This window comes from Pristis pectinata, chromosome 4 (assembly GCF_009764475.1).
Source record: "Pristis pectinata isolate sPriPec2 chromosome 4, sPriPec2.1.pri, whole genome shotgun sequence".
Classification (NCBI taxonomy): domain Eukaryota; kingdom Metazoa; phylum Chordata; class Chondrichthyes; order Rhinopristiformes; family Pristidae; genus Pristis; species Pristis pectinata.
Genome location: NC_067408.1, coordinates 18,926,240 through 18,952,618, shown reverse-complemented (window position 1 = coordinate 18,952,618; position 26,379 = coordinate 18,926,240). Strand labels below are relative to the sequence as shown.

General features: G+C 39.8%; 1 protein-coding gene across 1 annotated transcript in view; it reads right to left on the bottom strand.

The window, feature by feature from the left end:
* Nucleotides 1-26,379, bottom strand: part of LOC127569407 (teneurin-2-like) — a 603,649-nt gene that overhangs the window by 112,113 nt on the left and 465,157 nt on the right. The window contains 2 exon segments of the mRNA XM_052014021.1: nt 9,291-9,486; nt 16,650-16,855. Of these exon segments, the coding sequence (XP_051869981.1) occupies nt 9,291-9,486; nt 16,650-16,855 (402 nt within the window).

The window sequence follows — 26,379 nt, the reverse complement described above, 5'->3', positions numbered from 1 at the left end:
CTCCACCAAAGCTGCTTCTCTGAACTTCTTTCAGATTGGATCTCCTGTTTTGCTCTTGATGAACAAGAGGAGAGCTTAAAATGTGTAGAATTTGTTGTTGTAATTTGGGGTGTGGGAACAAAGCTCCAGAAGGTGCAATGTCTAAACCTACAGTAACATATTGTGGTCAAAATGCTCCAGTATCACACTTCGTTTATGAGCATCTATGGGTGTAGAAGACCTGATTGATCTATCCACAGGAAAACACCCTGCAGGTTAACATGGTTTTCCCCTTCTCAGTTTGTTGTCAGGATGTGCTCTGAGGACACATCCTTCACCTAGTCCTGTTCGCAATGAAAAGGAGAAGACATTCTAAGAAATGATGAGAACCTGTATCCAAGACGATGCAAGAATTGCTGTGATTCCACTGGTAATGATACCATGTTTGTGTTTGGTCAGGGCCTCGAGATTTTCAATGTAGAGGTGAAGAAAAAACAAGAACATTTGTTCAATTTGGGATAATGAGTTACAAAAATCAAAAATCTTGGAATATAACTGAAGGCTCACTCATAAAATTAAGCAAACTGGGCTGATTTAAATCACACTCATGTCCCAAAGCTGGCATGAAAGCAATTTAGAAGTTAATGCTTCAAAAGAAAATTGCTCTATATTTTTTAAGTAAAGAAGCAGTAAAAACTTAAAACAACACAAAGTAATTTGGTTTTGATTTAATCATCTGTTACAAAATAAATCATATCCTCTGTTTCATAAGATTGTGTTTTCCTGTTTAACATTAGGTGCTGTTTATTCGCACCATTTTACTTTTTTTGGATATTTAATGAATTGTAATGAATGTTCATTGTAGAAGTCTTGTACAGTAATGTGCTCTTTGTATTTCCCTTCTTGCCCAATTACCATGTTGACATGATTTCTTCTTGTGTCCTGGACTTCTCCCTTCCATTAATACACATTGTCTCCCATAGAAGGCAGGCATCTGCAGCCAAAAGACCTGAATCTATTGGACTCACAACTCATCATAATGAGATAATTAAGGAGGATTGAGTTCAAGAGCCAAGAGGTAATGTTGCAGTTCATAAGACTCTGGTTAGACCATTCTTGGAATACTGTGTTCAGTTCTAGTCACCACATTACAGGAAAGATGTGGAAAGCTTTGGAGAGGGTGCAGAGGAAATTTACGAGGATGCTACCTGGGTTGGAGAGCATGTCTTATGAGGAGAGGTTGAGTGAGTTAGGGCTTTCCTCTTTGGAGCGACAGAGGATGAAGGAAGACTTGATAGAGGTATATAGGATTATGAGAGGCATAGATAGAGTGGACAGCCAGCATCTTTTCCCCAGGGTGGCAATGGCTAATACTGGAGGTCACCTGTTTAAGGTTTGTGGAGGAAAAAAAAACTTGCCCCTCAAAATCCCTTTAAAGCTCCTTCCTTTCACCTTAAAATCTATGCCCTATTGTTTTTGATAATCCTACCCTGGGGAGAAAAATTCTGACTATCTTCCTTATCTGTGTCTCCTATAATTTTATACTTTTCTATCAGCTCACTCCTCAGCCTCCTTCACTCCAGGGAGGACAAGCTCAGCCTATCCAATCTCTCCACATAACTCAAGTCCTTCAATCCAGGCAACATCCTTGTGAATCCCATCTGTACTCTCCCCGGCACAACCACATCATTTCTGTAGTGTGCTGATCAGTACTGCTTTAAAATGCTTTAAAAATATTTGGTAAGTCTTGCACACAATGGACCAAAGGAGGTAAAAGTATGCACACAGGAATATGTTTGCTTGTGGTATTTGTAGGTGTGTAGGTATCCATGTGTATGCTGTGTTTATCTGTGTATATGCTGTATGTTCATTTGTGTGGGATGTTTGTTCACAGATAGATGTGTACACAATATATTTGTGAGTGTGTATATGTGTGTGTTATTGTATTTGTCCCTTTGTGGAACATGAATGAAGTGCAAGGATTAAGTTATCTACATAAACACTATTTTGCTTGGAAAAAAAATCTATTAGAGTTGTGAAACATAATGTCCTTGATTATACTGTGCATCTGGAAGTGCTTACTAATTTGGTCTTAAGTTATGTATTCTCAAAGTTAACCTACACCTGACATTAGTGAAGCAGGGCTACTTCATCAAGTCTCTTAGCTTCCTCCCTCAGCAATTAAAGCTGTTATTTAAGGAACACACTGGAAAGAATTGTGGGCTATGAGATAATGATGAGATTGTGATGAATTAAATAAATTCTTACACACGAATGGAAATCTGTTATTAGAAAGTCTTGATTTTACAATGACTGTCTAACGTTCTTTTGTTTAATTTATATGTGTACACTGCACACTTGAGTTTATAGCCATGGTTTAAGTCTGCAGTTTAAGGATGTAACAACAGCATTGCTGTTATACTTAGCTCAACCTCCTTTTGTTTATGGGATATGGGTCTCTCAGTTATTCTCCTAGTACCTGGGGTTTAAATTCTTTGGGAACTGCTTTACGCTTTTATGTAACATTATTTCATGTGCTATTTAAAGCGATCACTATTTGACCAGATAAATCAGTGCAAATTAAATACCTTTGTGTTTTTTTTCCTGACCTGTTTCCTCATGGGAAAGAGGGTTGCAAGAAGTTCTTTATAGATCCTTCCTGAGGCTTACCTATTTTTCCCACTGCTTCTATCTGCTGTTCCTCTTTCCTGCCCTCCATTTTACATGATAGAACTCCCTGGAGTGAACAATGCAAGTTGCAGTGAAAATGCTGGCTCCCAAGGACACTGACCTCTGATAGATTGCACAGCAGCAATGTTATTAACCTGCCATTGATTCCACCACTGTGCAAACAGGGATAACATTAAAATCTTTAAAGTGACAACAAATAGTAACTGCTTATTTTTTTTAAAAAAGGATGAGTACCAGAAATGTAGCATTGACAAAATGCACTGTAGGTAGCAATGTTACAGAAACTAACTACTGTGATGGAGCTGAAAGTGATCGACTCCTTTTTCAAAATTGTGACATTTTAGTTGTTAAAGCATTTAATTGTGATCTTGCTCCTCATTGCTAAATTGATCAGCGTCAGCTGCGAGATTTTTTAAAAATTCAATATTTACTGGCCAGTGTTTTGCAATTTTCACTTTTTAAAAGTGCTTGCATTCCGTTCATTTTCATCCTGGTCCAGCAATGTTCTGATTTTAAAATTCTTTCCATGACCCTGAGCTCCTTATCAATGTAGTCTCCTCAATAATGCTTCTGGATCTCTGCACTCTTCCAATCCTAGGCTCCTGCACATACCTGATCTTCCATGGGGCCCATGCCTTCTGATGACTAGCTCCAGAGCTCGGAATTCCCTCTGAATTTGTCTGCCTCTCTATCTCTCTCTCTTCCTTAAGGATACTGGAAATGTACCCTTTTGATTGAGCTTTTAATCAGCTGTTCTAGTATTTTCGTTTGTGGCTCAGTCTCAAACTTTATTTGGTAACACTTTTATTAAGCGCCTTGGGACATTTTACCACATTACTGGGGCTAGATAGATGGAAGCTCAAGTTGTTACATTGCTATACAGCATCAGAAATTTCCTGAGCCACTGTATTAACCATGCTATGCGTGGTTCAAAGTCAGAATGATTGGGAAACTGAGTGAATAGCTTCTCCGGTGATCCCTTTCTCAGTTTTTGTCGGGAAAAGGTTTCTTTAGTCCTCCACTTCTCCTCCCCCATCCAATGAGTATAGTTAAAATGAGAAACTTACAGAATGAAAAACATTAGGCACCCAATTAACTCCACAGCTTTTGCCATTTATTTCAAAAATAAAAGTGCAGAAAAATAGTTGGGGGGGGGGGGATGGGTAATTTTTAAAATTATATTCGTTCACGGCATGTGGGCCTCGCACAGGCTGAGCCAGCACCTGATTGCCCATCCCAAGATGCCCTTGAGATGGTAGCGGTGAGCTGAATGTATAAATAACAAAAATTAATTCATAACTTTTAATTTGGGTTAATTTGGTTTTAAATTTGGGTTAATTTGGGTTTAAAATGGGTGGCGCAGACTTGTTGGGCCGGAAGGGCCTGTTTCCACGCTGTAGATAAAATTTAATTTAAACCTTTAAAAAAAATTCAGGCAAAAATAATGGCAAGCATTTGAAAACAGGAACAAGGCAATGCCTTTCAGCCCCTCTTGTTCTGACATTCAATTAGATCATGGCTAATCCGTATCTCAGTTCTGTTCATTGGATTCTTCTCCATATCCTGCCATACTCTAACCCACCCCCCAAAAAAAATCATTGACTGAAGTTTTGAAAGCTGTACAATTCATCTCGTTTCAGCCAGAACTGAGCATTAAATTTTAAACAGAGGATCGAAATGATTAGTGACAACTGAAAATGAGACATCTTTTTTAACCTCTAGTAAAAGACCAAGTGCATCACAGGAAACGGGGCCAGCAATAAATATGGACCAGAAGAATGTATAAGTTACACTGATTACTTATTGACTAATGCAAATGAAAGAAAAATGATGACGACAAGCTGCATGAAACAACATTGTTCAAGATCCACTACAACAAGCTACAGATTGCTTTCTCTAACTGGAGGGAGAATGTAAGCTTACAGACCCAATTCTTACCACACTGTTTGTTTATCCAGCCAAAACTGACTTAAATGGAAATGTCAGTTGTGGAGCCATAATCCAATTGCTCGGCACAGAATCGTTTGAATGAAACTTTAAGCAGAGGCTCTGTTGCCTCTCTTGGCGAGACAGAAAAAAAACTAAACCATTTAGCAGAAGAGCATATGGGAGATATTTCTGGTGTCCTGACAAATTGATTCCTGTGTTCCCTTACAGTATAACTATGATTACACCTCCAGGATACCTCATGGGCTGGAAAGAACAGTGGAATGTCCTGAAAAGCACGACATAAATGCATGTCTTTATTTTCACTAATCATAAAAAACCTCTGTTCAAAACTTAACTGTCTGGTAAGAATTAATGGTTTACAGACAAAGTTCAAGTATTTACTTATAATTTCCACCTCTAATTCTGAAGAAGGAAATATTTACAGTATTGTAAAAAAACTTAACTTTTGATTGGAAACCTCCCTGATTATTAAAAATTCATAGCCAAGGAATGCTGGGGCAAGTTGCAATGACTGAATCTTTATTGAAATGCTGCATGTGGTTATATTACCACGTGACCTCTAATATGTACCCTTTTCCCTTTATTCTTAAATTCACAGCTGAGACTGAGGACCCTTGGAGGTTTAACTAGATCCCTGGAATAACACTGGATGGTCCCACTTCCTTGGCTTGTTTTACAAATAGCATTGTACTCCAGATAGTAGAACCAATGAGTTGAGACCAGCCAGCCTTTAGAAGGGCAAACATGCACTCATGAGAAGAACTGATCAAGTTTAGTCAGCCCATTTCTTTTGGCAGTGGAGTGTAGGTGAGGGGTTGGGGAATTTTGGGAGCAGGGCTAAAGAAAGAAGACAACGAACAGAGCAAGGCTCTTATCCCTATTTGGACCTGCTTGATGTATATTAGATGTAGCCAAACTTCAGTGGAGGGCAATCCTAGATGATAGACTGAGGATGTTTAGGGCCTTAGAATCAGCAAATATTCCAATAATATTGTGATAGATAACTAAAACCTTGATTAATCCAATGAAGAATGCTACCACTGACCTACATTCCAAGGCATGGATATAAAAGCAAATGTCTTTCTTGGCCCTATTTTAGTCCTGGGATTTGGAGTTAGATGCTTCAGTAATTTGACACTGAGGACTTGCATTGTATACTACAAACAACCATAACAAGAGCAGCAGTGAGCTGATTATCAATATTGCAGGCACCCAGAGAAGCTGATATTTCTTGGAAAGGATAAACAGTGCCATAGGAAAAGTAGTTATTGAAAACATGACAGGGAAAAAACACTCCACAGGGTGTGCCTGTCAGACAGATCAGAGAAGATTATGGCAGTTTCTGGGTGTGAAAATGTGCTTTCAGACTCCTGGATTTAATATGAATCCAGTCCACATTATCTTTATCTGCGTGTCTTCTTTCTCTATGAAAGATGCTTTCTCTTGATTACATGATTTGCTAAAAACATACAAGATCCTGAGAGGTCTTAACAGGTTGGTTATGGAGAGTGGAGAGGATGTTTCCATGTAGGAGAATCTAGAACTAAGGGTGCTTTTTTAATTATAAGCGGTCGCCCATTTACGACAGAGACGAGTTAATTTTTTTTTTCTCGAGGAGTTGTGAGACCTTGGAATTCTTTTATTCAGAGCACAATGGTAGCAGAACCTTTGAATATTTTAAGGCAAAGGTAGATGGTCTTTAATAAATAGGTGGGTGGAAACTTACAGCGGGAGGCAGTCATGTGAAGTTAAAGTTACAACCAGATCAGCCATGATCTTGTTGACTGCCAGAGCAAACTCGAGAGATGGAGTCTCTCCTGCACTTAATCCATATAATCATATGTTTGTATGTACATTCTCACCTTTCTCAACACCTTACTGTTGTTCTTACACCTATATTTCTCTTATGTTAAAGAAAAGAAATATGTGAAACTCCCAAAAATTCCATCACCTCAAAAATTAATCTGCTTGTATGAGTGGTTTAAATTAAGGATTGATGAATTTTGCTCCTGAACACTTCGGTGAATCCTTTGACAGTGCCTTTGAGACCTCCAAAGTCTGTGATGTAATTTGACATCACGCAATTCCAAGCAAGTTACCATAGTGCAACCCTTCACCAAATCTATGCCCGAAGCTACTTCAGGTTACTCTGCCTGTGTTGTAATTAATGGTTCTTGCTCTGACCCTCTTTCTGTTAACCTAAGCATTCCCCAAGGATCAGTCCTTTTTCACTCTGTTCTTTCTTTCATGTCCGTGACCTTCCCCACTTATCACCCAATGTTATCCACTCTGACTTGCTGCTGATTCAGTCTCCACTTTTATTCCATCGCTTGTCCCCCTTGCACATAATTTCCCTGATCCTCCTGCTCTCCAATGGATTAATCATTATTGGGTAGAAATTACTGTCAGCAAGGTTATTCTTTGAATGATTAGACTCTTATTTTTATGTCCTGTGTCATTATTTTATCAAAGGAGCTAATTTAAATAATTTCTACAGTTAGATCTTGATTTGCTCTTTTTTTTAGTTAAGAATTAAAGTACGTGTATTTTGTTTCTTCAAAGTTTCTTTATGTCTTTCACAAATCTAATCAACTTCTAACTTCTATCTTTAAGAAAATAAAGACTTGCATTTATATACAACGATGTAGAAGAGGTTCACTAGGATGTTGCTTGGATTAAAGAGTATTAGCTATAAGGAGAGGTTGGACAAACTTGGATTGTTTTTTCTGGAATGTCAGGGGCTGAGGGAGAACCTGATAGAAGGACATAAAATTATGAGAGGCAATGATAGGGTAGATAGTCAGAGTCTTTTTTCCAGGGTGAAACTGTCAAACACTTGAAGGCATAGCTTTAGGGTGAGGAGGGGAAGTTTGAAGGATATTCACAAGGAATGTATTTTACATAGAGAGTGGTAGGTGCCTGGAAAGCACTGCCATGGAAAGTGGTGGAAGCAGATACAATAGCAACATTTAAGAGGCATTTAGACAGGCACATGAACAGATTGGCAATGGAGGGATATAGATCACGTGCAGACAGATTGAATTAGTTTGGATTGGCATCATGGTCAGCATAGACATCATGGGCAAAGGGCCTATTCCTGTGCTGTGCTCTTTGTTGCTCTATATAGTTCCTTCCACATCCCTTTCTGATGTTGCAAAAGCACTTTACAACCAATTAAGTATTTCTGAAATTTACTCGCTGTCTTGCAATGTAACAAAAGAGGCGTCTTATTTGCATACAACAATCTCCAACATATATCAACTTGAAGAGCATTATTGTCCCTGAGTTGGAGGTTCCATGTTCAAGTCCTATTTCTCTTCTCTCGGCTGATAATACAGTGCCTTGCCGAGGGAATACTGAACTGTTGGGGATGCTTGCTTTTTGATAATCTGTCTTTAGTGATGTTGGTTGAAAGATAAGTATTGACCAAGAAACCAGAGATAATTTCTGATGCTCTTTTTCAAAATAGTACCATGGGATCTTTTATGTCAGCATGAGAGAGAACCCAGTTTAATAAAGATTCACTTCAAAAACCAGCATCCACAATTCAGCACAACCTTAACACTGCACCGGAGTATCAACAGGGTTTTTGTGCTCACATCCCCGGAATAGGAATTGAACTTGTAACCTTCAACTCAGAGGCAAGAGTGCACCCCATCAAACCACAATTGACACGGCAGGATCTACCGTTACTTCTCCATCAGCTGTCACCAGTCCACTAGATCCAAACTAGTTCTCCTGACTTTAAACAATTTGCCAGATCTCCTCTATTGCTGAAGTTGTGACGAAACCCAAAACCTCTTCTTTCTTTACCTCTTTGTGAAGCTCAGATTTATTCTGAACATTTACGTCACTGAATTAGTAAACCCGTAAATGTGAGTTTAAAACCTGATTGCAGTTTGAAAGCTAGAGTTCAATTGCGAAAAAAAAATTCATGAAATTAAAAGGAAATTTGGTCTCCAAAGTGAAAGGCGACGAAGATGAAAACTCAGCTGTCTCCGAAATGTGTTTTAGAGCAGGGAACCTTCTGTCCTTCCCCTGTCAAGTTTCTGCGTGACTCTAGTCCACACACTTGACTAATAATTGGTCTCTAGGGTGCTCAATTAAGAGTTGTATCAGAAGATTACAAATGATAAAAAGTATATAATGGATGGACAGTATGGTTGGATCAGGCCACTAATCCTGTTGAACATCCATTAACATTTGGGGACTGGGAGAACGTTCTGACAACATGCAAGGGGCAGTCTGATGAAGTCATAATATTCCAATCTTTTCTGTTTTGTTCTGCCAACAGGACAGAAGCTCCAAGTGAGAGGCACAGTTGGATGCAAGTCTTTAACCTTTGCTTTGCCCCAAATGAAGTGCCATGTTTTCAGGTCAAACACAGGGAATGGAAATCTCTTGCACTTTGCCATCTACCATGTGGCTTCAATAGATGAATCTGAGAGACACCACTCCCAGAATGGCTCCATGGCAGTTTGAAAGCAAAAAAGGACACAGTCTTCCAGCAAGTTTGTCCCTCAGAACTGGTATCACAAACTTCTAGCAGTTCTTTCATTGCTCTGGAACATCTGGCTTTATTAATATGAAATCTAAAGTAAAAGAACAGCTATCAACACTGTTTTATTATATTGTGCCATGTCCACACACTGTATGCCAGTTCTGCTCACCTAGAACTGCGGTATTGAAGGAGATCAGCTCCTTTTCCTTTCCATCATTGTAGAAAGCAAGATGCCATGTGCCTGAATCCAGATACTGAACAAATACTGCTTCATTGATGACCAAGGTCTGGATGCTTCTCCTCTCACGTGGTGATTCAATCACACTCCATTTTTCCTTGCCGTCAAGGCGCTCCATAAAATCATACTGAAACCAGAAACAAAAACAGATGTGGTGTAAAACCTCCATCAAATCAGCTCAGATTTACTTTCGTAAATGTGATAATCCTCTCAATGATCATCTTAATTGGAGAGTTGTAGCTGAAAGAAGCAATTGAACTATAATCAGCTGAAAAAAAACTTAACTCTCTTCTAATTCTGCTTTAACACTGCTAAGTAATTCCATCATAATTTTTAGAGTGTTTGCTTCACCAATTAATCTGATGATTACCACTTGATAATCAGAGTGATTGTGTTATTTTATTAATCATCCTATGTGGACGTCACTGTGCTTCAAATACACAAAAGAGGGTTGTTTTGATTTTGTATAATGGTATACGGCTGGTGAAACCTGCATCTCATTGGTCATCTCTGAATATTTTTATTTCAATCAAGTGTTTTTTGGCCATTTTTGATGAGAAAGATGCTGAAACTCAGCTGCTTTCTGCAAACTACTCTGAGGATGATTAAGAAGCAAAAATTCTCTGCAAATGCCCTTGATTAGAGTATTTCCCGATAAAGAAAGAGGTAACATTTACATAATGAAGTGAATTGAGCTTAATTTTAAGCAGCAGCCCAATAGAGAACTACTGGCCATCTGAAGTCTGTGACTCAGCAGGTCTTGGACTTGTGCATGCGCAGTAACACATGGATTCCAAGATGAACTAGAACTCAGATGCTGGTGCTGCAGAGAGGACACAGATGCCCATTGCAAATTGACCCCTGAGCCAGAGCTGGTTCAGTCATATGAATGAAGACACACATTCTGCAAGGAAAGGTAGTTTTATTTTAATGCCTTTCAACATTTGCTTGCATTTAATGTTTTTCTAATTAAATTATTTTTTCTTAGTTTGCACCTTTTGTTTTACTTTTCATTTCAGTCATTTAATTTTATTTGAATGGATTTTAAATGCCTCTAGCTATCTGAGGCCAACATTAAGTATGGAGCCCACCCCACCTTGCAGGAAGCCTCTTGGATACGGAGCATCAGCTTGGTTGCCCCTTCCTGTCCAGACCCAGTTCGGATGAGTGGGCGGGCACCACAAGCAGCAAGGTTGGGCAGCGGGCCGGAACTGAACAGATCCAGTTCATCGTTTCATCACACCCTTCGTGCCCTTGATGTGGCAGATATGATTGATGGTTTGCACAGCTAGATCCCATAAACAGTATGTCCCAAGAAAACAGGAAAATTCCCTAATGTGGATTGAATAGAGTTATGCCTGAATTCAAAAGAATAGCATCTTTGAAAAACAAAGCATTTAAATCATCACTACACTGAATAACAGCCTTGATTATGTGTATGCCATGAAGTTAGCTCTGAACAATTTACATTTATATAGCACCTTTATTCTCATTTTAAAAAAACCTTCCAAGGTGCCTCAGGGAAGTGTTTTCAAACCAAACTTGATATCTACAATCTCTGGTTCGAAGGAGAAGTACAGGCCATCCCTGAGTGATGAACGGATTCCATTGAAACAGACGTCCATACATTGACTTTGTTTGTAAGTTGGAAAATACACAAAAATCACTCGATAGGGTAACCATACCTCCACAATATTGTAATGAATAGCATCAAAAGCACACATAAGCCTGATAAGAAAGAACAATTATTGAAAGTGGAGCAAGAGAGGAAACTAGTTCTGCCGTTCCTAGGAGTCAATGTATGTACTTTTATACAATGTATACAATACAATTCATACAATGTATGTTGGACTTTTGAATTTAATGATATTATGGGAGTTCGTTCATATGTGGGGGTGTCCATAGGTTGGGTATTCATAACCTGGGACAGCCTGTAGCTACCAACTGTGCCAAGCTAACCCTTGACAGTACAGAGTAATGGGAGCCTCCTGCAGATCTTATGAGTGTATTGTTCTATGCCAATGTGAAATGTAATTAGATCTCTTGCTTTTTATTCAGTGCAATAGCACTGTTTATATTTTATTCAACCTATTAGTATGCATTACAAAAGTGACAGATGACACAGAGTTACTGTGAAGCTTTATTCAATCACAGACTTCAGATGATATCTACAAGTTTTCCTCTCACAATGTTTGAAGCCATCTGGATCCCTAGAAAAAATACCCACACTATTAATCATTCACATTTCATATTTATTTCTAAATTTCACATAATACATCTGTGGGCTGAACGATAATTAGAAACACACTGAAGGGAATCCAAAGGGATCCCAACAGATACAAAAAAAATTTACACGCAGATCAGGAATGATGACATTCCCACCACCCCACTGCCATTTTCAGAGATTAAAACCAGGAAGGAAAATACTTCCATTGATATAGAACCTATATTGACTTTAGATTGTCCCAAAACATTTTGCATGTATTTTGAAGTGGAGGCACTGCTGTGTTGCAATGAAAAGCAGCAACCAATTTGCACATAGCAAGGGCCCACAAACAGGAATGTGATAATGACGAGATAATTAGTTTTAGTAACGTTAGCTCGGGGGTAAGTATTGGCCAGGACCCTGGGAAGAACTCTTTTTTTCTCCAAACTGGATCTTTCAACATTCTTTTGAGTGGGCAAATGAGTGCATGGCTTAATAATGTCTCATCTGAAAGACGGTGCATCTGACATTGCAAGACTGCACTGGAGACTATGTCTAACTTATTTTTCTGGGAAGGTATTTTGAACACACAGTCTTCATATTCAGGATGCAAGTGAGCTACCACTAAGCCATGGTTAAAATTTAGTTGGCCAACAGAGACAGAGGATTGAACCTGGATCCTTTACAGAATTAACTACAGGCTTATGCTGGTGTTCATGCTCCACACAAATCTACTCCCAATATGTTACACTCCTATGGATAAACCCTGCTGTTTCTTTTGCCAACACTTACTTCCCCAGATTCCGCTTGATCGCATTTATACTAATTACCTCAAGCACTCTTTAATTCCACAATCTCATCAGTCTATCACTAAAGAATTTTCTTGAGATCTTTATTGGATTAATTTGTGACCATCTTATTTATGGATTCCATCAAATAGAAACATATTATCTACATCTATCAATTAATTTCATAAACATAAAGATCCCTATTAAATCAATCCACAATATTCTCTTTTGTTATTTGGAGGTCCATGGCAGTCAAGGGAGTTTCCTTAATATCTGAGGAGAAAAATCCAGTTCCACCAATTTGTCACACTGTGATGACAATGTATAATGTTTATTTGCTTCTACAACCCATTTTGCAGCTTTTCCTCATAACCTTTTCAAATCTCTCATCATCTCTCAGCCAAATATTGCATTTGCCCAGAGGCAGTAAGCAACAGCTAGAGGGGATGGAGTGTGATGGATACAGTCATGCATTAACTTTGACAAAAGAAAATGATGAAGAAGAATTTACAACAAGGGAATAAGCAATATGTAGTAGGGTTTAGCAGGCCTATGGTCCATTAATAGGAATGCTTGGCTACAGTACACTCACTTCAGACATTTCTGGTTGATAGAGACAGTGCAGATTGATAAAGAAGGTGAATGATAAACCAAGGCTGTATGAAATATATATTTCTCACATCTATCAATCATTGCTTTAATGTGATTACTACATATTTGATTGTTGAGAAAGGAAAGTTAAGTATTACAATGCAATTAGAAAAATAATGCAACGTGCTTTGGGAAAAAAGTTGGACTCTATTTTATACACTTTTGGATAAAACTAGAAGTTCATAATATGTCACACACCCCTTGCTGCCAGTGTCCTTCTCTTCCGTACTATATTGTCATAAAGAAGCCAGAAAGGAATGTACGTAAGTTAAAAGAGTGGGGAAAGATCTGACAAAGAGAGTATAATGTGAAAATGTCCATTTTGGCAGGAAAAATAAAAGAAAAACATTTAATCTGAATGATGAGAGATTGAAGACCTCTGAAATGCACAGTTTCTGGGTGTCTTAGTGCATGATTTGCAAGACGAGAATACGCAAATAATTAGGAATGTTAACGGAATGCCATAATTTATTGTGAGGGGAATTGGATACAGAAGTATGAGGTTATAGTTCAATTATATGAGGCATTAAGACTGTGTGCAGGGTTGGCTTCCTTATTTAAGGAAGGATGTAAATGTGTTGGAAACAGTTCAGAGAAGTTTATTAGTCTGATACCTAGAATGGTTGAGTTATCTGATGAGGAGAGGTTAGACAAGTTAGACCTGCTGGAAATGATTGCTGGATTGACTGAAATACATAAGATCCTGAGGGGTTTCCTTAGGGTGGATGTGAACTGAATGTTTCCTCTTGTGGGCAAGTCTGGAACTGATGATCACTGTTTAAACATAAGGGGTCACCCATTTAACACAGAGTTGAGTTGAATCCTTCTCTCTCAGAGTTTTAAACTCCTCTTCAAAGAGCAAAGTCTTTGCATACTTTTAAGGCAGACGTAGATTCTTGAAAAGCAAGTGGTTGAAAGGTTACAGGGGTAGGTGGGAATGCAGAGTTGTGGTTACAATCAGATAATTATGATCTTACTTAATGGCAGAGCAGGCTCAAGGAGATTTCTGCTCCTAATCTGTATATTTGTATGTCTTCATAAGGCTGCTGCCAACCAGTTAGCTAGTTTAGATTGAAGACTGGTAAACAGATGAGCTGTCATGTACAGCAAGGGTCCTCGAGAACATCCCATGAACCCATTTCTTTCCTAGGTTTTTGCTTACCTATCTCAACATTTTTGTATGTGGCTCCATGCCATATTTTGTCTGATTATACTCCTGTTATGTACCTTGGATTGAAGTTCTATATTAAAATCTTTGTATGCAAACAAAGAGCACCGGAGAAATAGCTACATAAGGCTTAAAATGGAACAGGCCCATAAATTCACCATAGGCATAATTCCCTGTACGAATTGATTTTGGGCTCAGGTTTTCACAGGCTCTCTCAAGACATATTACTTGATGGAGTTTGCTTAATACAAATCAATGGATAAAGAGAACAGATTGTTTTCTTTGGCTGTGCCTACTTTTACTCAGCTGTTATGTGATGTATTGGGCTATTCCTCAAGGATTATCAGAAATGCAAGTGCTGATGTTGTGTGAGATCAAAATGAGGTTCAAATATAATGGCCCCCATGAGTTAACAGGCTGTTAGAGCTCACTCTCTAAGCCACACTCACACATGGCGTATGTCAGTTTGACAAAACTAGCAGAAGAGCTTCAACATGGATGAACCAGCAGCACCTCAGCATGAGTTAGTGCCTCATAGATGTTGGGAGGGAAATGGGGGAGGGTGAAGTGTGTGTGTGTTTATGGGTCAATCAAGGAAAATAAGGAGAAAAGAGATCACATTCTAAACCATACAGCTACCTATTTTTCAGATACACAACACTTAAACACATATTATCTTGTCATTAGCACAATGCTGCTTACGGGAGCTTGCTGTGTGTTAATCAGATGTTGGATTTCCTATACTTTCACACATACTTCATTAACAAAGTACTTTTAGATGGTCAGAGGTTGTGAAAGATGTCATATCAGTGCAAAATCTTAATACACTAATATAGTAAATGGACAAGGCACTTCCTATCTGAGCCACCACCTTGTGTTTTGAGCCTCACTCCCTCTGTTTAGAAATCACTCCTTGGGCTGACAGCCTCATTACTTGTTGGAATGTGTAAGTAAGAGGAACCTCAATGAAATCTCAATCTACAGCGATCAACAGAATGCAGCAATTTCAAGCAATCAACGAGATTTATAACAGTTTTCAGGATTGAGATTCTGTGGTGCAGGAGAGCAAGACATTAGTTGTACGTAATGAGTTGTCCTGTCAGGTCCCATTTATTGTGTGCAGGACTCACATGTTTAAAGCCTCTCTCTTTCATTCATGCAATAATGCCAGAATATCATTGTAAATGGCAGCTTGTTTCCTTTTTAAAGTTGCATAAGATAGCGATTGAAGTGACTGGGCACTTCATGTCTTTCCCTGATGAAGTGTTGCAGCTTCCATTTGGCATCTGTCTGTCAGGAAGCATCTGCCTCAGTGCTGTTCCCATGCTACTGAGCAAGTGCTTCCTGACAGTCCTAAGGGCAGCAAGCTCCGATAGCAAGTACTCTTTGTAAATGTCCTGAGTGCTACAAATGCACATCTTATTGCTGTTCCCATGACAGCAAACATCTCCTCATTAGTGCCCCACTGCAAACACACATCATTCAATTGCCCTGGGAGCTGCAGCTTAACGTTCATCATCATCGCCACACTTGGCAGGCCCATCATGAGATGGCCCTTAACATTGTCACCAGAAGCAAATGAACATCCCCACAGCAACAAGGGGTCATGTTATCATTGTTCTGGCACTCGTACCCCAGAATACTGTACACACCCTTCCAATACTGACCAGAGAAATGAACCTGCCTCTCAATACCATCCTGAATCTCAGCATTATCCTGGTACAGGAAGTGACTTCCTTACCATATATCTGCAGCACTGAATGGGATCCCCAAACATTTCCAACAGAACCAAGTGCTCTCCCCAAATAGATCCCTCAGAATCAAATGTCTTCCTCATATAGTTCCGACTAAACAAAGTGCACTTCCCACATAATCTCCACAGAACTAAATGTCCTCCCAACGGACTCTCTGCAGAATTGTGCCCCCATATTGACCGAGAGTCCTTCCTCACAGATCCCTCAGAAACAATTGCTCCTCCTCCAATAAAGTCCCACAAAATTAAGGGCCTCCCCACAGAACAGTGTTCCCTCACAGTTTCTACAGAAACAAATGCCCTCTCTACACAGTTCTCACAGAAGCAAGTGACCTCCTGACACACTCCTCATAGAACTCTGCACCCCTCACAATTTCCATCCAACTGAATATCCTCTCCATATAATGCCCAGAGACCCAAATGCCCCCCTTTATGCAGACATCACAAGACCAAACGGCCCCTCACAGTCATCACAGAATAAAAAGGCCCTGCAGAATCATATGTCACCCCTCACCCATCCAGTGCCATCCACATAGAGTGGTAAAGAACCGTGTTCTCCCTGCACACTGTCCCTACTTCGCTATGGTGCTCTATTGCTGTTTCTTCAGCAACAAGCACTCCTTTCATTTCATCATGCCATTTTCAATTTACTTCATTTTGTAATAATAGCTTAAACAGAATAAATTGCAAGGTTCGAATTTGAAACCAGAATCAGTATCCTTACCTGAGTGTGCGAAGGATGAAGGCCTTTCCTTATGTACAAGCCAAAAAGTGCATCCTTCCCCAGAGAGACGTTAAACTTAACAAACTGTGGCCGTTCAATATATAACTGAGATCTCCAAAACACTGCTGGAGGCACTTCCTGTGACACTCTTCGACCGATGTCCACATCTCCCAAATCAATGCTGCTATTTTTAATAGCAACTGTCCCTATAAAAGAAAAGAAAGGAAGCTCAAAGCAGTGTCCAGCATGTGTACTGACAGGCTAACAGTGTAAGAACAAGGAAATGCACATAAATGTTTTTACTCATTTCATGGCAGCTGCATCCCAGGAAAGCAAGAGTTTGGTTTTCTGTTGTCCTGACTTTCCTTTCTAATTCCAAATTAATTTGCAAAATAAGATGAATAATCATCTGACTGGGCTAATTTTTTTCATATGATGTGATTACCTCCATTATTCTCAGAGTTTGGAAATGAAGAGTGAAAATACATTATTTGAAAATTAGAATTCATGCAGAGAACACAGTCGGTCCCTCAGTCAAAAAAAAAGAATTTGAGCAGGATCATTCCACACTAGAAATAAGTGCACACAAACAGGAGCTTCGCATTAAACTAACTCACTCGGTGGAACAGATGGGATTAACTTGGTCTCCTGTTTTACAGGCCGACTTATTTTTCCTACCTTTGCAGTCAGCAGAATGTAAAGTCAGTTGGGGTGTAAAATGGGTTGCTAATTTGACTCCCATGGGTGATTTGGGATGGGGAGGGGGAGGGGGGGCAGTAGTGGTGTTTATATTTATCCCCATTAGATAGGGTATTAGAATAAGAAAATAGTTAAGGAAATGTTGGACTAGGGTTTGAGAAGAAACAGATTCTGCTCCTGGAGAATGCAGTCAAGGGCTATTGGGAGAAGGAAGGATGGTGAATTTAGCATTAATTTCCTATTGATAAACACTTGGAGACTGGAAGTGGTGACAGTGGGATCATCACTTTCTTCTCGCTGAAAATGAGCATTCTGATGACAAATAATAAAATAAAAAATAAAACAACCTTTGACCTGAAACATAAAGTCTGTTTCTCTTCCCACAGATGCTGCCTGTCCTGCTGAGATCTCCAGCATCTTCTGTTTATTTACACCTCCAGAAACTGCAGTTCTTTTGATTTTCACTAATCTGGACCAAACCTGACAGGACCGCATTACAGGCTAGCAAGGGCATAAAAGAAATCCATTTGGGAAAATCTGGAATAGTTGAATTGACAACACCAATACAAATGGAAAATTTACTGAACCATCAGTTGTGATGTCTGTCAGCTTAGAATGCTCATGTATCAGGACCATTTTCAGGAGAAGCCATTCCCAATATTTTCTGGAAATCAACTGCTGGAACACTCCCATGTTAAAACAGCACATCTAAGCCCATAAGATCTTGTAACAAAGAATGCTTCTGACTACAATAGTGTATTTTGTGCAGTGGCACTTTCACCTTGTGTTTTAATGGGTGTGTGGTGGCTGGCTTCACCAAGAACATGAGAATTCAGTGACTATTGATAACAAAAAGTTATTTTGCCAGCGCTGACATGTTATTTATTTTGTATATTTGTTTACTTGTTTGTTCTCCTCACAAACTAAAAAAATACTTCCTGATGTCTTATCAGTGGTACCCTACCTGAGCATCATCATGCTATATAAAACATTTGTGCTAAATAAATAGGAAAATACATCCAGGCCCCTACTCCAATGCAAGTTATGCAGTGTTTTTCCTGTTTGTTTTCTACTGTACTTACACATCTGCTAGAACAAAACAATAAATAATCTAAGAAAGGTTTCATATAGCAATTACGTATTTTATTTTATCCCTCAATTTCCCTACTGACTCTAACCATGCTGTTTGCACTTAAATAGAGATGAGATGCTGATGGACTGAAAGTCTTCTTTTTCCAGTATTCAAATGGTCGACTGATTCCTCACAAATTGGTGCAGCCCAAACTTCGCTATTCATTTTTCCAAACATGGCTGTGTTCTAAACTTTGCTGCAGTTACTCGGAGAATGCAGTAATTTTCGTTTTCAATTTGCACTGCAGTTCTGTTAAAACTGGGTTATTTATCCCCAGCACCCCTTAAAAAACTTTTAAAAATTGATCTGAAGTATAGTTCGGTTATAACTAAATGTGGAGGTACATGGAAACAAGTTGCAAGGGAACTGAGGGAAAGAACTGGGCAGAGATGCAGTTTGAACTGGCAGACGGAAAGGAATCAGAGCTGCAAGACCTTAAGGAAACAGAAGTGGATAAGAATTGAAGGGAGAGAAGGGGCCAGAGCCTGGAGAGAGTAGTGACTGTGAAATGGAGAGAGAGAAATGGATTTACTATGAAAGGTAGAGAGGATTTCATTACTGGGCTAGAGTATATGCAGAGTACAACTAATTACAAAGTCAAAGGCTGAGAAATTGGATTCTGCTGTTAAATGTTGAACTAACGAATGTCAGTTTGACCCAGTGCACCTCACATCTTAAATTCATGTGCACAGCTAATTATCATGATTGCAGCATCCAGTCAGCAAGGATGTGTTGCTTATTACATTAGAGATCATCCCTAAGGTGGACTTGAGGGAGTCATAGCTCCAGCAGCAGCCAGCTGTTGCTGCTGTGCTCGCATTTCTTTAAGACAAGATGCTCATTGCCTCCACATCCCTTGATTCCCTTAATGATCTCTGTTTTGAATGGACTCAATGGCTTCTGCACCCCAGCCCTGCTGGATAGAAAATTCCAATGAGTCATTGCATAAAAACATAAGAAAATAGGAGCAGGCGCAGGCCACTGGGACCCTCAAGCCATTCAACATGATCATGGTTGATCAGGCCCGGGCCCCAATTCCTCTTCTGCGCCAGTTCCTCAAAAGCCCTCAATTCCCTTTCAAAAACATGTCTACTTCCCCTTTAAATATCCCTAATTACCTAGCCTCCACAATCCTCTGGACTAGAGAGTTCACCTCCCTCTGTGAGAAGATCATCACCCTCTGAGTGAAGAACTTGCTTCTCATCTCAGTCAGGCTACCCTGAAACTATGGCCGATGTTCCCTTAGCCAGGGGGAACATCTTCCCTGCATCTCGCCTATCAAGCCCTTAAGAATTTCATATGGTTCCATGAGATCTCCTCTCATTCTTCTGAACTCTAGAGAATACCATCCCAGTCTACTCAATCTCTCCTCATATGGCAAACATACACCATCTGTCATTCATGAGCTGTAAGCAAAAGATGGTGGTCTGCCGTGGACTTCACTGTCACAGGAAGAATGGCTAAGACATGGCTTTCCAGTTGGAGCTTGGCCCATATGATGAACGATAGCCTTTGGATGTATTACTTATCTCCCAGATGCATGTATGGCCTGTGCTCCTTGAATGTTGATGGGTTATTCACTTCTGGCAGGATAGTTCTCCACCTTCTGGCAAGGTAACCTTTACATCTGGCACCTATCCTGTCCCTACTGGCCACAAATTCTTCATTTCTTGCCCACATACCAGCTCCCAATTGTCTCATTCTCCCTCTTTATATTTCCCTGTAAGCCCACAGCTCATTCTCCCTCACATGCCTATCAACTCCCTTTCTTTCTTTTGTCACTTACCTACAGTTGGGGTAACTCACAGCAGCTAATTCACCCACCAGCATGACTTTGGGAAATGGGAGGAAACCAAAGCACCTGAGGAAACCCATGGGGTCAAGAGGAGAATGTGCAGGGTCAGAATTGAACCAGAATCCCTGGAGCTGTGAGGCAGCAGCATTAACTGCTGCCCCACTGAGCCATCCCAATTCCCTAAGCACTTGCATGTAGTTAAGGATTCCATTGGACAGCAAAGGTTGGGACTGTTCGATATTCTGCTATCTTTAAGTCAGGCTTTCTCCTACATGTTTCACACAGCATCAGGTGTTTCAACAAGGCTCATTTGGGTAGCATCAATGCCAATTCAGCATATTTACTCTGGGTACATATTTATGCATGCATTGCACAGGGTACTCCCCCGTTCAGTGAGCTGAATTACGTGAGGCCTATTATTCAGTGAACAAGGTTCAAGAAAATCACTACCACATAGTGCATTAGAAACAATGGCACATGGTCCAATTGTACAACCACTTGAACCTTCATAAACAACATTTCACAATGAAATACAACTTTACAACAAGTACCGAGCAACAGCTAATGGGCTGTTAAAACATATTTGATGCAATGGCAACATTGGTGACAAACAGTAAATTAGCCTGTTAGACATTCCAACCTCCAGCTGCACATTTATGCCATGATTTGCAAGAGAAATTACATAGAACGTGTTGCAGCCTGCTTAGTGGTGAACAGGGAACACCAGTGGCCAAAATGATAAACTGCTGGGATGTGATGACTGTCAGATCTTTGAAAACGAATGCTTGTAGGTTGAATGGGCAGAAACAAACATACAGTATATTTAAATTGCAGAGGACTAATTTGCCTCATGCCCTGTTTTTGGTATCTATTTACTGGTTCTTCAAAAGGAATATTGACTTCCTCTTGCCCTTCCCACTGAGAATATATGAACTAAAGGAAACCAGAGGCTTTTAGCCTTGAGCTATTCCTGGCTTGCTGCTTGGATTGTCGTATGGATTATTTCTTAAACAGCATGAAACATGCTGAACCAGCCAATCCTATCTGCAATGATGCCAGTGGCTGCAGTGATCACAATGGCATTCACAATAATCTTAATCAAAGAATTGATTTGCATGGAGAGCAATGGTGTGTGAAAGTATCAGGACATTATGGTGTGATGTAAGTAATGGCCGATGTTACTGCTCCCACAATTTCCTGGTACTTTTGTACCATTACTTGAACTCTGCAAATTAGATTCACCATTACAATGGTGCAAATTCAATGTTCATGACTCTTGCTGAAGTTAAATAAAATCATATTAACAGCAAGAGGGGGTGACCCTTCACTGACTTCAGGCTCTGGAACATGCTTATTGCTTAAATGTGAAGGAATAGCATTAATAGGTCCCTGATGCTATCATAGCTTAGACAATATTTTTAGAGGCAACACTGCGCTATAAGGGCTATTTACCATGTGCTGCAGAAATTCAGAAACCTTCCTTCCACTAACTGGCCCAGTAGATTTGCAAGATTAATCTGTGTGGGTAGGCTGAAACATGACCTACCCCTGTGACCCCTCCCACCCTCTCCAAGTCCCCATTGCCACCAATTAACTTTGCTGAGCTAGTTTCATTGGAATGATTAAAGCCTGCATCTAAACCAGAGCAAATTATTTAGTGGCAAAGCACATGCCATTGGGTCTCATGCTCTCCAAGTGTGGAGGTTGAACATGCCCACACATGGCTGAAATCCCAGCTTGTCCACATCTCTTGGTGAGGATTTCATCCAACCTACGTATGTGTTTCTCTGTAGGCTTTAAAGCTGTGTTGTTGCTAACATTAGCCAGTTGGAACCAATTCTCCTAGGTTCTAATGGTGTAATTATGAAATCTCCAGACTCACTTGCACCACTTGAACTGTGAAGAGTCATCTGAGTAGCTGTCTGGTACTCGAGGAAGTTGAGAGATTACACACCTATACTGTGGAGAATATCCTTCAAACCATATTGGATTCCTTTGAAATAAGTTGTCAACAAGTTTTGCTTATTATCTTATAGAGCAGAATAGATAACTGGGAGTGATTCACAGGCTGTAATTTAATCAAGGGGCTCAGGTGGTCTCTTGCAGAATAATGGATGTCTGGGAATGAATCCAAGACAGATCTCACTGAAGAGTTCATGATGCATTAGAAGTTGCTTGAGTAAAGTTTGAGCGGATCAAAGCAGTGATCTGGATGACACACTGATATTGCAGTCTTGAAATTAGTTCAAGCAGTGTGTGTTCTGCAGATTATACACTGTTCTCACTGACCACCAATTACCGGCATGCTCCATATTGCCCAGGAATTAACAAATTGGATGCAATGACTGCAGGTTTATTGAGAGACAAGCAACAGCTATAACAAGGTAGTACCAAGCTGTATAGATCTCAGAGAGGGAATAATGATTCTGTAATCCTGTGTAGGAAATTCAGATCACAACAGGCCAATGTTATTCCTTGAAATCCACTTAACACTCTTTCCTCGTAAACAGATGCTTACTGGTGCTGCAGGCATCTTATGTACCACCAGGTACATAAGGGCACATACCACCAGGCTTAAGGACAGCTTCTATCCCACTGTGATAAGGCTATTGAACGGTTCCCTTATACGATGAGATGGACTCTGACCTCACGATTTACCTTGTTGTGACCTTGCACCTTATTGCACTGCACTTTCTCTGTAGCTGTGACACTTTACTCTGTACTGTTTCTGTTTTTACCTGTACTACCTCAATGCACTCTGTACTAACTCAATGTAACTGCACTGTGTAGTGAATTGACCTGCACTGTGTAATGAATTCATGTAATGAATACGATTGGTATGCAAGACAAGTTTTTCACTGTACCTCAGTACAAGTGACAATAATATACCAATACCAATACTGTATTGTAAACTTTTATATTAAGGATGCTTTTGTAACTCCTTACCCAAAAGAAACTGGGTAATTTGAGGCTATTAAAATGGAGCACAAGACATGGCTCCTCATCCTGGTTTCTCAAATTCTAAACGGCATGTGTCAAGGATAAACCTCAAAGCCAGAGTTTGAAAATGCAGATTGGTTCTTGCTGCTGCTGATGTCCTCGGGGCCCATCTGGAATTTTAACTCCTAATCTATATCTTTATAGGCCAAGAGAAACCTCAGGGCTCACTTGTCCACATTGAATATCTGATCATCCAAAATAGTGCCAGAAATCATTCATCTGGGAATCTCAGTGACAGACTTTTGTCAATTGACGTCCAAATGATAGCCACCAGTCATATGGCTCTTCCTACCCCTTTCAAGAGGGAAGGCTCCTCTAAATAGATACAGAAAATCCAGAAGATAACAATGCCTTGGCACCTGGCTGTACTGATTCTGCTTATCTTTAAACTCCGCTCTGGAGTTTAAGCAGATTGCTATCTCAGGGACCTGAAGGCATGAGCTGTTTACTGGAAAATCTCTCAAGTTATTGTGGGGCACTGCCCAAAATCACTGTTGGTATGAATTATACAAGGCAATATTGGAAAGTTCACCTCTCTACACTCAAAACAATGGTGTGACCTTATTATAATTTTCAACACTTTCATGCAAATTATTAACTTGTTCAGCAAGCTTTTGATGAGGTCCCAGATAGATGAGTGTGCAAAATTAAAGAATGAGGGATTGGGGGAAATTCACTGACATAGATAGAGAACTGATTGGCAGTCAGGAAACAAGGAGTAGGAATAAAAAGGTCCTCTTCCAAATGGCAGGAAGTGACGAGTGAGGTACTGCAGGGCTCAGTGCTTAATCCACAGCTGTTCATGATATATATTAATAATTTAAATTGGGGAATTAAATGTAATGTCTCCAAAACTGCAGACAACATGAAGTTGAGTATAAGTGTGAGCTGTGATTTGGATGCAAAAAGGCTCCAAGGTAATTTAGACAAGTTGAAGGAGTGGCAAATGCATGGCAAATACAGTATAATTTGGATAATTGTGATTTTATCCATTTAGGTGACAAAAAAAAAGAAAGGCAAATTATTGTCTGAAAGGAAGGGGGAGCTGTAACAAGACCTACTGTAGGTGTCTTTGTACACCAGCCAATGAAAGGAAGCAGTTCAGAAGACAAATGGCATGTCAACCTTCATAGCAAGAGGAATTGAGTTTAGGGGCAAGGACATCCTATTGGATGGTGCCTTGGGCATAGTGTGCAGTTTTGGTCTCCTTAGCTGAGGAGGGATGTATTTACTATGGATGGAGGGTGGCAAAGGTTCATCTGACTGATTACAGGACTGATGTATAAAGAGAGATTGGATTAATTGGGTTTATATTCGCTGAAGTTTAGAAGAATGGGAAGGGATCTCATTGAAATGTATAAAATATGGATGGGCCTGGGGACACCAAATGCAAGAAGGATGTTTTTGAGGTGAAGTTCAAAACCAGGGATCACAGCTTCAGAGAAAGCACTTTAGGACAGAGATGAGGAGACATTTTTTCACCTAAACAATGCAAAACCCGAGTAATTCTCTACCACTAAGGCAGTTGAGGTCAAACCGTTAAATATATTCAAGAGGGAGTTAGATATGGTTCTAAAGAGTTCAAATGATATGTGGAAAAAGCAGGAAAAGGTACTGTATTTGGATGATCATCCATGATCATATTGAATGGTAAGCAGGTTTGAAGAGCCAAATGGTCCACTCCTGCTCCATGTTTCTATATTTGTTCTATCTGTATGTACAGAAATGATTTGCTCTATCTAACACTGTTTGAAGAAAGAGCATCATTCATTGAAAAGAGTTTCATTTATGCACCACCTTTTTTGCCATCAGGACATCCCAAATACATTCGTGGCTAATGAATTACACTGGGAGTTTATATAGCATGAGTAGACCATTCAGTCCCGCAAGTCTGTAGGTTTATGGCTGACCTACATCTGGTTTTGGTTGTTTTTTTTTTTGCATTTTATGAAAATCCCTTGATACTCATAGTGAATAAATGTAGATCAATCTCAGTCTTGAAAATTTTAGTTGACCCAGTATCAGTTATCCCATTTGGGAAGAGAGCTCCAGATTTCCATTATGCTTTGTAAGCAAAGATGCTTTGTGATTTCACTCCTAATTGGCTTGGTTTGAATACTCTTGTTGACAAACTTACCACTGGAGGAAATAGTTTCTGTTATTTAGACAGAAATCATGTTAAACACAGTACAGGTTCATCCTGTTTGATGGTACCTGCATGAGTAGAGGATCATAATAATTGGAGAATTACATCATCTCAAGCCTGTCCTACCTATCAATAAGTTCATGGATGATCTTCCACCTCAAATCCACTGTTGATTCATATTGCCTGCACCTTTTTCACTGAGAACAAGTGAGGGAATCATATAAAAAAGACCTATCCCACTAGCCCCATTAATAATGATTATAACAGTGCTGGCTTACTCATTGGAAGGATGGTAGCACATGTTTACTTCCTAAACTGTTCTGCATTTTGTCTCCAGATGGTGTAACAAATTTGAATCTGTGTTATGGCATCAGATGCTGGCTGGTAAACTTGGGCGAGTTAGGGAATGGACTGGAAGATTAGAGGGTAGAATAGGAAACCTACATACTGCTTGCATAGTGTTCTGCAGCCTTGCACAGACTGGGCTAAAGTACACTTGCACAATGCATGGTGATGCGCACAGCAGGCTGAGATGCTCTTAATTCAACATCATCCGTGAACAATTGCAGTTTATCAGTGCAACTGTGTACATAACGTATAGGTGGTGTGGTCCAAAGTCTGTTCAAGCATTTTAAAATCTGTCAGTCTGACAGAGTGAACACACAGTAAATTTCCCCAGCCTCGCCAAAGAAATCCTTCTGTTGTGCTCTCCTCACACTGGAAAGTTATCTAGGCAACAGGCAAGCAGTCAATGTCATTCCTTCAGTTGACTGTGGTTGATTTGTGCACTTGCCTCACAGACAAGAAAGGTGGGTCTTGTTAGTCTGAACTGAGCAACAATTGATTAAAGCAATGTACTGTTCAGATGATTTTTTTTGACCTCAGGAACTGCTGTCATCCTTGAGAAGATGTACGTTCTTCAAGTAAGAAGTGGGTGGCATGAAACCTACAAATGAAA